This window comes from Budorcas taxicolor, chromosome 3 (assembly GCF_023091745.1).
Source record: "Budorcas taxicolor isolate Tak-1 chromosome 3, Takin1.1, whole genome shotgun sequence".
Taxonomy (NCBI): domain Eukaryota; kingdom Metazoa; phylum Chordata; class Mammalia; order Artiodactyla; family Bovidae; genus Budorcas; species Budorcas taxicolor.
The window spans coordinates 8652616-8664772 of NC_068912.1; the positions used below are offsets into that span (position 1 = coordinate 8652616).

General features: G+C 42.9%; 1 protein-coding gene and 1 non-coding gene across 3 annotated transcripts in view; both read left to right on the forward strand.

Moving 5' to 3' along the window:
• Window positions 1-2301: 2301 nt before the first annotated feature.
• On the forward strand, window positions 2302-2374 carry TRNAV-CAC (transfer RNA valine (anticodon CAC)). The gene has a single exon. It is a non-coding gene; the product is annotated as a tRNA-Val (tRNA).
• An 8087-nt stretch (window positions 2375-10461) lies between these two features.
• The window catches only part of CFAP126 (cilia and flagella associated protein 126), a 28128-nt gene continuing 26432 nt past the window's right edge, over window positions 10462-12157 (forward strand). The window contains exons 1-2 of one of the 2 annotated variants that reach the window (XM_052637411.1): window positions 10462-10508; window positions 11045-11238. In XM_052637411.1, coding sequence (XP_052493371.1) covers window positions 11230-11238 — 9 coding nt within the window. In that variant the 5' untranslated portion in view covers window positions 10462-10508; window positions 11045-11229. Of the gene's footprint in view, window positions 10509-10536; window positions 10636-11044; window positions 11239-12157 lie in introns of those variants that run through there. The other variant, XM_052637410.1, reaches the window with a different exon arrangement.

The following is a 12157-nucleotide window of genomic DNA, read 5'->3' on the forward strand; positions in this document are numbered from 1 at the left end:
CTGCATTCCCAATGCAGGGGCCTAGGTTCCTTCCCTGGTCGGGGAACTAGATCCTGCACGCTGCAGCTAGAGTTTGCATGCCACAACTAAAGACCCAGCATGACGAAATGAAGACTGAAGATTCTGCACATGCCACAACTAAGACCTGGTGCAGCCAAATAAATTTATTAGTTAATTTAAATTTAAGAATGGCAATTCCATGTAAGTAGAAGGAAAATGGACATAGTGAGAAATATTGAAGGGAAGGAGAGCCCTTGAGAGAGACCCAAGAAAATCTTGAATCCACACCTGAACTCAATATACAGACTTCTGGAGATGATACCACTCAACAGATAGATGTTTAACTTGTACCTTAAGAGAGTTAAATTGGGGTGTGCTTTTATGCTGGTGATACGCTGTTTATGTTAACACAGGTATAAGTCTTCAGGTAAGCAACCTGTGTTGACTGTAACTTAAGATATTTCATGTCATTCTGTAGTCAGACTTTGATTTTACTTAACAAGGAACTATCAGATCCTTTAAATACATATATGTATATATTCCTAAAAAACAACAACAACAACAACAAACAAACAATGCAATCAATAGATGGGCAGAAGACCTTAATAGATAGTTCTCCAAAGAAAACATACAGATGGCCAATAGGTACATGAAAAGATGCTCAGTATCACCAATTATTAGAGAAATGCAAATAAAACAGGAGATATCACCCCACACAAGTCAGAATGGCCACCATCAAAAAGTTTATAAATAATAAATGCTAAAAAAAATAATAATAATAAATGCTAGAGGTGTGGAGAAAAAGCAACCCACCCTCCTACAGTGTTGGTGGGAATGTAAACTGGCACAGCCACTATGAAAACAGTACGGAATTTCTTTAAAACACTAATAATAGAGTTACCATATGATTCAGCAATCTCACTCCTAAGCATATACTGAGAAAAAATGAAAGGTCTAATTTGAAAAGATACATGCACCTCCATGTTCATAGCAGCATAATTGGTAATAGTAAAGACATTTGGGACTATTGGAAAAAACCCGTGTCCACTGACAGATGATTGACTTAAGATGTGGTGTATACATCATTTGCAGCAATATGAATAGACCTAGAGATTATCATAGTAAGCGAAGTAAGTCAAAGACAAATATGCTATCACTTGTATGTCGAATCTAAAAAAAAAGTACAAATGAACTTATTTACAAAACAGAAATAAACTTACAGATATAGAAAACAAACTAATAGTTACCAAACAGAAAAGGATATATTCGGAGTGTCAGATTAACATATGCATACTACCGTATGTAAAATAAACGACTAGGATTTACCTACAGCATAAATACTACATGTAATATCTTGTAATGAACTATAATGGAAAAGAATTGGAAAAAACTAATATATACATATAAATGTACAATCACATGTAGACTACTTTGCTATACACCTGAAACTAACACAATATTGAAAATAGACTAAACTTCAATTTTAAAAAGAAGTGCACGTAATAACTCGGGCTTGAGACTGGCATCTGAAGGAAGTGGGCGCATTCTTGTAAGGAAGGACTGGGCCTTTAACCTGTGGACTTGACACTATCTCTAAGTAGTCAGTGTCAAAACTGAGTTAAATTGTAGGACACCTAGCTGGTGTCAGACAGATTTGCCTGGTGGGGGGGTGGGGGGGGCCTCCCGCCTGGTAACCCCAAGTGACGTCCTGGTGCGAGTAGCAAAGGGAAGAAAGACATGGGAAGGGGAGAACTGAGTCTTCCCGTTACAGTTTCCTTCACAACAGGTAAGCACTGGGCAAACGTTAAGGTGCATATTTGTTTCACGCATGAGCTGGTTTTCCTTATCGTGACCGAATCTGTCACCCAGGTCTCTTCCTACTGTAGCTACTGCGCCATCTTCTCTCCAGTCTCGGAGCAGGGGACGTGAGCTAAGCGCCGGCGGGTGACCTGGCCCCAGGGCGGGCCGGCTCCCCGCCATCGTTCCTCCGGGACCACCAGGATCGGGAAAATTGCCCGACAAACATTTGAGGAAGCCTGAAATTTTGGCCCGCAGACTCCGGCTTTCAACAGCAACAACACTGGCTGGAGCTTCACTTGCGCCTGAAGTTCCAGATAAGGCACGATGGGGTTCCTCTGCGGCCATGAGGCAGGGCGCGCATCAGGGCCTTGCAGGCCACCTCCAGGCGCTGGGGTCCGGCAGGGCTGTGCTCGATGCCCCCCACACTTTCCTGCTAGCCACGGACACAGTGACAAGCTGATGTCTCTCAAGATGAGCTTTTGAAGCGACTCCTCTCGCAGAGTTTCCGTAGTGTAGTGGTTATCACGTTCGCCTCACACGCGAAAGGTCCCCGGTTCGAAACCGGGCGGAAACAAGAGGGTTCCCTTTTTCCCCCGCTGATTGATCCCTGACTGGATCAGCGGTTCTTGACTCATTCCTGCCAGAACCCTAAGACTAGTTCAGCAGGCACCTTCGCAGACGTCGGCCCTTGCAGTTTTTCGTTATCTTTTCTGACACTGTAAGTCTAAAACAATTTTGGCCACTCAGATGAAGTCATAGATCCTATCTGGATCCCCTGGACCAAGTTCTGACTCAGGGCGGTGTCCTCTGCTCAGGCTCCGGACACTTCAGCGCGGACCGCTAGGGGCTATCTCCTGCAGAGAATTTGCAAACCTGTATCAAAACCCAGCTATGTGCCTGATGTTATCTCGCTGTAAGCTGACAGCAGGTATGTCTACCCTGCAGTCCAGAGAAATGAACGGAACATAGTTGCAGAGCCACTGTCCCAGCTCACTCTGCTCTCTCACCACTACCAGACCCACCCTTCCTATTTCTATTCTCGTTTTAAGCTGTTCCCATGCATTCAGCACTAAAGTTCCCAGTCATGGAGATGCTTCCTCCTTCCCTCCTCTGAGTCTTTTCCCACAGGGAATCCTAAAGCCCTAAGGCCCATGGTTCTAAACCAGGGGAAAACAATATTTATTTTCTTTGAATTAAAAGTTATTTTCACGCACATTCCTCCCACCCCCATTGGGCAGTTGGCACAGACACTTCTCCAAAGATAGAGGGATAGCAAATAATCCTATCTAAAGATATTCTACTTCATTAATCATTAGGGAAATGCAAATTTAAAATCCAATGAGATATCACTACACATCGCTTGCTCCTTGGAAGGAAAGCTATGACAAACCTAGCTAGACAGCATATAAAAAGGCAGAACATCACTTTTCCAACAAAAGTCTGTATAGTAAAAGTTATAGTTTTTCTAGTAGTCATGTATGGATATGAGAGTTGTACCATAAAGAAGGCTGAGCACGGAAGAACTGATGCCTTCGAATTGTGCTGTTGGGGAAGACTCTTGAGAGTCCCTTGGACAGCAAGGAGATCAAACCAGTCAATCCTAAAGGAAATCAACCCTGAATATTCGTTGAAAGGACTGTTGCTGAAGCTGAAACTCCAATACTTTGGCCACCTGATTCGAAGAGCTGACTCATTGGAAAAGACCCCGATGCTGGGAAAGATCAAAGACAAGAAGAGAAGCCAGCAGAGGATGAGATGTTTGGATAGCATCATGGATTCAATGGACATGAACGCAAAGGATGGGAAGGACAGGAATGCCTGGCGTGCTGCAGTCCATGGCGTCACAAAGAGTCAGACAAGGCCTAGCAGCTGAACAAAACAACAAATCACTACACATGTAAAACAGTGCATATGATACCAGATGTCCAGAATGTGGAGGGACTGGAACACGCATACACTGCTGAGGGGAATGTAAAATGTTACATCCACCTAGGAAAACAGTTAACAATTTCTTGGAAAGTTCAACTACAATGATATGATTCAGCCATTCTAATCCCAGGTATTTACAAGAGAAAATTAAGTGTATGTGCATTGAATTGTATATGAATATTCATAGTAGCTTTATTTATAACAGCCCAAAGCTGGAAACAATACAAATGTCACTCAACAGGTGAAGTTAAATTATGATTACATCCAGAAAATGGAATGTACTCAGGAAACATTATTATTATTACTCTTATGCTGGGGGAAAATTTCAATCAAAACAGTGTTGTGTGATTCCATTTATATAAAATTGTAGAAAATTAAAACTATAATGACAGAAAGCAGATCAGTGATTGCTTGATGAGAGGAAAGACAACGGCAGGCAATAAGTATTAGAAAGGGAAAGTCAGGAAGGGGAAACAATGGATATGTCCACCTTAACTGTGGCAGGGCTGTCATTGTGACTTTCACTGGCCCTAGACACTTTGATCTTCGTGGAACCTCTCATAAAAAATAATGTTTAAGTATTAAAATATTAATGTTTAAATATTTCAGTTCAGTCGCTCGGTCGTGTCTCTTTGTGACCCCATGGAGTGCAGCACGCCTGGCTCCCCTGCCCGTCACCAATTCCCAGAGCTTGCTCAAACTCATCTCTGTCGAGTCTGTGATGCCATCCCAACCATCTCATCCTCTGTCATCCCCTTCTCCTGCCTTCCATCTTTCCCAGCATCAGAGTCTTTACCAATGAGTCAGTTCTTTGCATCAGGTAGCCAAAGTATAAGAGCTTCAGCTTCAGCATCAGTCCTTCCAATGAATATTCCAGTGATTTCCTTTAGGATTGTCTGATATTTTTAATTTAAATTTTATTTATTAATATAGTTTATTTACATATACCACAGATAATTGATTATGGTATATGATTATATAATATATAATTTATTGATATAAGATATTATACAGCTGCTTTGATATAAGTGGGTAAAGAACCTGCCTGTAATGCAGGAGACACAGAACACGAAGCTTCCATCCTGGGTCGGGAAGATCCCCTGGAGAAGGACATGGCAGCCCACTCCAGTCTTCTTGCCTGGAGAATCCTGTGGCCACAGAAACCTGGAGGGCTACAGTCCATGGGGTGGCAAAGAGTCAGACATGCCTGAGTGATTGAGCATAGTACATTAATATTATATAAAAACATTTGTAAAATTTTATTATGTTCTTTTGAATTTAAAGGAATTTTAAAAATTAAAACATTTTTAATTAAAAAGTTGACACAGTTTTGAAGGTGTATGCCTCCTGTACCTAATGGGCAAGTCAGTCGCCTGTTGTAAACATGCATTCACAGATCTATACATTTTGTCAAAACTTAACAACTTGTACATTTTGAATATGTTCACTTTGTTGCATGTCAAGTATGCCCTAATACAGCTGTTAATGATTGTTTTAAAATTTCTCAGAAAAAAAAAAACCTCATGTATTTGAAGTCTGTTCTGGATGCTCATACAAATACCTATTTTTGTTTCTTATTAAAATTTTTGTATGACATTAAACTATGTATTCACAACATTGAATAAACTTGGGGGTGGACCTTGGGTACAGTGTTAATCTCAATTCATTGCCCTTAATTCACATGGATGGGTGCATGCTCTTGCTTTATTTATGTCAGTTTGTTACTTTCTTTTATCCTAGTCCCTACTTCCACCCCCTCTCTAATGTGTTTGTTATGTATCATGAATTTGTATGTATCCTCACAGGCTGTGTAGTTGTTTTGTGTGTAATTGTTTCCTAATCTAGCATATGTTTTTCACTTAGCATGTGACTTTGGGGTCTACCCAGGTTGCTGTGTGCACATTCAGTCTTTGTTTCCAGCTGATGTAAATAATTTCACAGTGGGCACCCACTCATTTTACTTTTCTTCCCCCCATTATAGATACTAGATTGTGACCCAGTCCAACGGATGACAGACAATGCCGTCATAGATTCTTTTTTTCTTTTTATTGTATGTGTGAGTGTGAGTGCGTGTGTGTGTGTGTGTGTGTGAGTCATTCAGTCGTGTCCCACTCTTCAAAACTCCGTAGACTGTAGCCTTCCAGGCTCCTCTATCTGTGGAATTCTGGAGTGGGCTGCCATTCTCTTCTCCATGGGAATCTTTCCAACCCAGGGATCAAACCCAGGTCCCCTACATTGCAGGCAGATTCTTTACCACTGAGCCACCAGGGAAGCCCAAATGTTATGTGAATAGCTGTAAATACAATATAAATTCCATGTAAATAGTTGCTGGCTTGTAGGAAATTCAAGTTTTGGTTTGGGGAATTTTCTAGCATTTTTTTTTCCAACTACTTTTGATTCTTGGCTAGTTCACTCCAAGAATGTGGAATGCATAGGTAAGGAGGGCCAACTGTATTGTTATAAAATTGCTTGTATTAGTGAGGATGCAGAGACTGCTTATTCTTTATGGCATTGGTTACAGAATTAGAATTTTCTTAAATGATAAGGAATTGGTTAGTGGTTACCTCATATCAACATGGTAAAGAGTTTAAGTTGTGCCTATGATTTCCAGAGGCATAAGCAAGAAGCGACCAAGTCAAGTTAGTCTCCCTTGTCTTGCAAAATAAGATAAATTAAGCTGCTCAGGAAATTTTCAAAGCCAGTCTTCATTTGTTCTTTAATTGAACAATTTCCCCCTTTCCAGTTTTATTGAGAAATAGTTGACATTCAGCACTGTATAAGTTTAAGGTGTACAGCACAATGATTCAACTTATATACATCATGAAATGATTACCATACTTAGTTTAGTGAACATCCATTACCTCATATAGATACAAAATAAAATGACATTAAAATAATGTTTTTTTCCCTTGTGATGAGAACTGTTAGAATTTACTATCTTAAGTAACTTTAATATGTAACATACATTAGTATTAATTATATTTATCACATTGTACATTACGTCCCTTGTTGTTCAGTCACTCAGTTGTGTCCGACTCTTTGTGACCTCGTGGACTGCAGCATGCCCCGACCTGTCCTTCACCGTCTCCTAGAGCTTGCTCAAACTCATGTCCATTGAGTCAGTGATGCCATCTAACCATCATGTCCTCTGTCATATCCTTCTCCTCCTGCCTTCAATCCTTCCCAGCATCAGGATCTTTTCTAATGAGTCTGCTCTTCACATCAGGTGGCCAAAGTATTGGAGCTTCAGCTTTAGCATCAGTCCTTCTAACGAATACTCAGGATTGATTTCCTTCAGGATTGACTGGTTTGATCTTGCAGTCCAAGGCACTCTCGGAGTCTTCTTCAACAGCACAATTCAAAGGCATCAGTTCTTCCATTCTCAGCCTTCTTTATGCTCCAACTCTCACATCCATACATGACTACTGGAAAAACCATAGTTTTGAATAGACAGCTCTGTTGGCAAAGTAATGTCTCTGCCTTTTAATACACTGTCTAGGTTTGTCATAGCTTTTCTTCCAAGGAGCAAGCGTCTTTTAATTTCATGGCTGCAGTCACCATCTGCAGTGATTTTGGAGCCCAAGAAAATAGAGTCTCTCACGGTTTCCATTGTTTCCCCATCTATTTGCCATGAAGTGATGGGACCTGATGCCATGATCTTAGTTTCTTGAATGGTGAGTTTTAAGCCAGCTTTTTTTATTCTCTTCTTTCTCCTTCATCAAGAAGCTGTTTAGTTCCTCATCACTTTCTGCCATAAGGCTGGTGTCATTTGCGTATCTGAGGTTATTGATATTTCTCCCAGAAGTCTTGATTCTAGCTTGTGCTTCATCCAGCTCAGCGTTTCTTATGATGTACTCTGCATATGAGTTAAATAAGCAGGGTGACAATATACAGCCTTGACATACTCCTTTCCCAATTTTGAACCAGTCTGTTATTCCATGTCTGGTTCTAACTGTTGCTTCCTGACCTGCATATTGGTTTCTCAGGAGGCAGGTAAGGTGGTCTGGTATTCCCATCCCTTTCAGAATTTTCCACGGTTTGCTGTGATCCACACAGTCAAAGGCTTTAGTGTAGTCAATGAAGCAGAAGTAGATGTTTTTCTGGAACTCTCTTGTTCTTTCCATGATTCAAAGGATGTTGGCAATTTGATCTCTGGTTCTTCTGCCTTTTCTTAATCCAGCTCTCACATCTGAAAGTTCTCAGTTCATGTACTGTTGAAGACTTGCTTGGAGAATTTTGAGCATTACATTGCTAATATGTGAGATGAGTGCAATTGTGCGGTAGTTTGAACATTCTTTGGGATTGCCCTTCTTTGGGATTGGAAGGAAAACTTACATTTTCCATTCCTGTGGCCACTGCTGAGTTTTCCAAATTTGCTGGCATATTGAGTGCAGCATTTTAAGCATCATCTTTTAGGATTTTAAATAGCTCAGCTGGAATTCCATCCCCTCCACTAGCTTTGTTCATAAGTGATGCTTCCTAAGGCCCACTTGACTTTGCACTCCAGGATGTCTGGCACTAGGTGAGTGATCACACCATCGTGGTTATCTGGGTCATGTTGATCTTTTTCGTACAGTTCTGTGTATTCTTGCCACCTCTTCTTAATATCTTCTGCTTCTGTTAGGTGCATACCATTTCTGTCCTTTATCGAGCCCATCTTTGCATGAAATGTTCCCTTGGTATCTTTAATTTTCTTGAAGAGAGCTCTAGTCTTTCCCATTCTATTGTCTTCCTCTATTTCTTTGCTTTGATCACTGAGGAAGGCTTTCTTATCTCTTCTTGCTATTCTTTGGAACTCTGCATTCAGATGGGTATATCTTTCCTTTTCTCCTTTGCCTTTTGCTTCTCTTCCCTTCTCATCTATTTGTAAGGCCTCCTCAGACAACCGTTTTGCCTTTTTGCATTTCTTTTTCTTGGGGATGGTTTTGATCACCGCCTCCTGTACAATGTCATGAACCTCCATCCATAGTTCTTCAGGCACTCTGTCTATCAGATCTAATCCCTTGAATCTATTTGTCACTTTCACTGTAAAGGATTTGATTTAGGTCATACCTGAATGGCCTAGTGGTTTTCCCTACTTTCTTCAATTTAAGTCTGAATTTTGCAATAAGGAGTTCATGATCTGAGCCATAGTCATTTCCCAGTCTTGTTTTTGCTGACTGTATAGAGTTTCTCAATCTTCTATTGCAAAGAATATAATCAATCTGATTTCAGTATTGACCATCTGGTGATGTCCATGTGTATTAACTATATGTATCATATTGCACATTATGTCCCTAGTACTTATTTAACTTATAACTGGAAGTTTGTACCCTTTGACCATCTTCATCCAATTCTGCCTCTCCCCAGACTGCAAATCTAATATTTTTCTTTCTCTTTAAGTTACTTAAAAAAAAAAAATGTTATTTATAGTTTTTTTTTACACCAGGAGGCGTGGCATGTGGGATCTTAGTTTACCAATCAGGGATGGAACGTGTGGGCTCTGTATTGGAAGCGTGGAGTCTTAACCACTGACCCACCAGGGAAGTCCCTGATCTTTTTTTCTATTAGTTTGCTTGTTTTTGAGGTTTGTTTGATATACAATACTATGTTGGTTCCTGATGCACAACACATTCAGTATTTCTATACACTTCCAAGTGATTACCATCTGTCACTATACAAAGATACTCCATTGTCATTGACTATATTCCCCACACCTAGCATACACAAGCACCACGCTGTTTATTTACACTCCTAATTCATTTACTTTGTAATTGGAAGTTTGTACCACTTAACCTCCCTCACCTATTCCTCTCTCCTTTGGTCTCAGTATCAACTTTCTTAGGGTATGGATTTATTTTTATTACTTTTATACATTGTCATCACCGACTCGATGGACGTGAGTCTGAGTGAACTCCGGGAGTTGCTGATGGACAGGGAGGCCTGGCGTGCTGCGATTCATGGGGTCACAAAGAGTCGGACACGACTGAGCGACTGAACTGAACTGATACGTTACCTACTCAATAATTATCAAATGTTTTTAAAATTTAAAAATACCATTAAGACTAAATAGAAAGAAGTGTATGCGACCTAACTTTAAGTGAAAATGTCAGTGGATATTTTCTGGAATGGGTAGCCGAATTCAAGCAGGCTAAAAAGACACACGATATCATGAGAAGAGAGTAAGGTAGTTACGTAAAGGCGAAGTTATAAACTTTTATTACACAGACAAAGAAGATATGGACGCATTAACAAAGTTACAAAATCGCGAATTTCTCCAAAAATTAATTGGTAGCGTGATTTCGCCTTGGTACTCCTGGGGGCGTCCAAGCTCCACCTAACCCCTCCTTCCTCGTTTTTTTCCCGAAGGCTCCGAGGACCAGCAGCTGGGCAGCGCGCGAGTCAACCGAGACGCCGCGGGATGCGGGGACAGCCCCGAAACCTGGGCCCCTGGGCCAGGCGCGCCGAGGAGGAAGAGGGCCGACTCCGAGGCAGGGACCGTGCACAAAAGCCACTTTCGTCGCCTTAACTGTTCAACCCTAGAACCCTAACCCAGGACGAGAAGCCTGAGACTTGGGGAAAAAGCGGTCCAGGTTTCCGGGAAGTCTGAGAGGTCCAGCAGCCGCAGCCCGCGCAGGGCCCCGCCCGCACTCCCGCCGGCTCGACTCGGCCCGCGCAGGGCCCCGCCCCGCTCCTGCCCAGGCCTGCCGCGGTCGGGCCTTCCGGCTAGTCGGGCCTGAGTCAGGACTGGAAGGCTGGGAAGGAGCGACACTTCCCGGCAACGGGATCAGCATGACACGGTACCAGCCACGCCACACATCGGTGGGAGGGACATAGAGTACAGCGCAGGCAGCCTCCTGCTGGTGTCCCCAGCTAGGCCCCAGGAGCTGGAAATGACTCGGCCTTGTCCTTGCTCCCAGGCGAGTGGTAAGCCCATAGGTCTGAACGCTTCTCACTCCAGCCGGGTGCAGTTTACTCCAGCTCCTCCAGCTCCACCCTAATCCCAGTGTTAACTACAGGTTGGCACTTGCCGTGGGCACTTGCCATCTACCTCTGTAAGGACTAAATCATGTGCTGTTGCAGCTGCTGACCACCAACACCTCCTGATGTTGAGAGCAGGAAAGGAGAGCGGGAATGAGGCCCTCTGTGCTGCGGTGGGGTGGGGTGGGGTGGGGTGGGGTGGGGTGGGGAGGGGTGGGGTGGCGTGGGGAGGGGAGGGGAGGGGTAGGGTGGGTGGAGAAAGGAAACTGGCAGGACAGTTCTTTAAATAGATATTTTCAGGAGCCGCCTTTATGAACCCAATTCTTTTTTTTTTATTTACTTTTGGCTGTGCTAGGTCTTTGTTGCTGCACATGGACTTTCTCTAGTTGTGGAGAGCAAGGGCTACTGCTGCTCTTCACTGAGGAGCACCGGCTTCAGTAGCTGCCGTGTGGGTTCAGTAGTTGTGGTCCTTGGCATGAGATCCTCCCAGACAAGGGATTGAACCCAGGTTCCCTTCATTGGCAAGTGGATTCTTATCCAATGTACCAGGTTCGTGAACCCAGTTCTTGAATCTCCTCATATCTAGAAAATCACTGAAATCCTTCAGGGTGATGACTTTTTCCTGATTAGCGGAAAGTTTCATGAGACTAGCAGAAACCTGGAAAAAAATATGCACTCAATTGCATGTATTCGCCTTTCACCAAAATCACGTATATACTGACATTCCTCCTTGCTTCTTCAGAGCAGTTTCTCAGCAGCGTCTGCGGTGTTGTTTACAGGCTGCAGTCATTTTGCTATCACAGTAACTTACAATGTCGTTTAACCATTTTAACGATCTTAGGAGATAATCATAAGGGTAGTTTTCTAGGTCACACGTCACAATGTTACAGGTGTGGAAATAAGTTGTAAAGCGACATGCCTGAGTTTCCGTTCTAGTGATGGAGCTAGAACCAGACCCAGGTCATTTATACTGATTGTCCACAAGTCCCTTTTTTAATCAGAGCATCACTTGAGACCAGGCCTACAAAAAATGTACTTTGTCTTGGAGCCCTTGGAGGGGGCGACTGTGAGGTTCCAGTTAAACAAGGGAATGTGAGTGCCAGCCCTACCACGGGAGAGGCAGATTGCCCGGCTTCTGACAACAAACTGCGGCGGCGGCGGCGGGGAGAGTGAGGCTGGGCGCCAGCAGTGCTTCTTGCTGCCTTACTCACAGCGCTCTGGCTTTAGCCCTAGTAGAACACTCCCAGATATTCTAATGAAACCCTGAAGGTGGGGCTAGTGCTGGAAGGGCATCTGGGCTTCCCATTTCTCAGGAATGGATTAAAAACCAAACCAAACCAAAAAACCCCTAAGAGTAGGATGTGAGAACTTGACCTGGTTGAATCCAGTCACACTGGGAGTTGTTGGGGGCAGGGTGGATGGAGAGAGGAATAGTTTCTGAATAGATTTAATTCCCATCTCCTCCCAA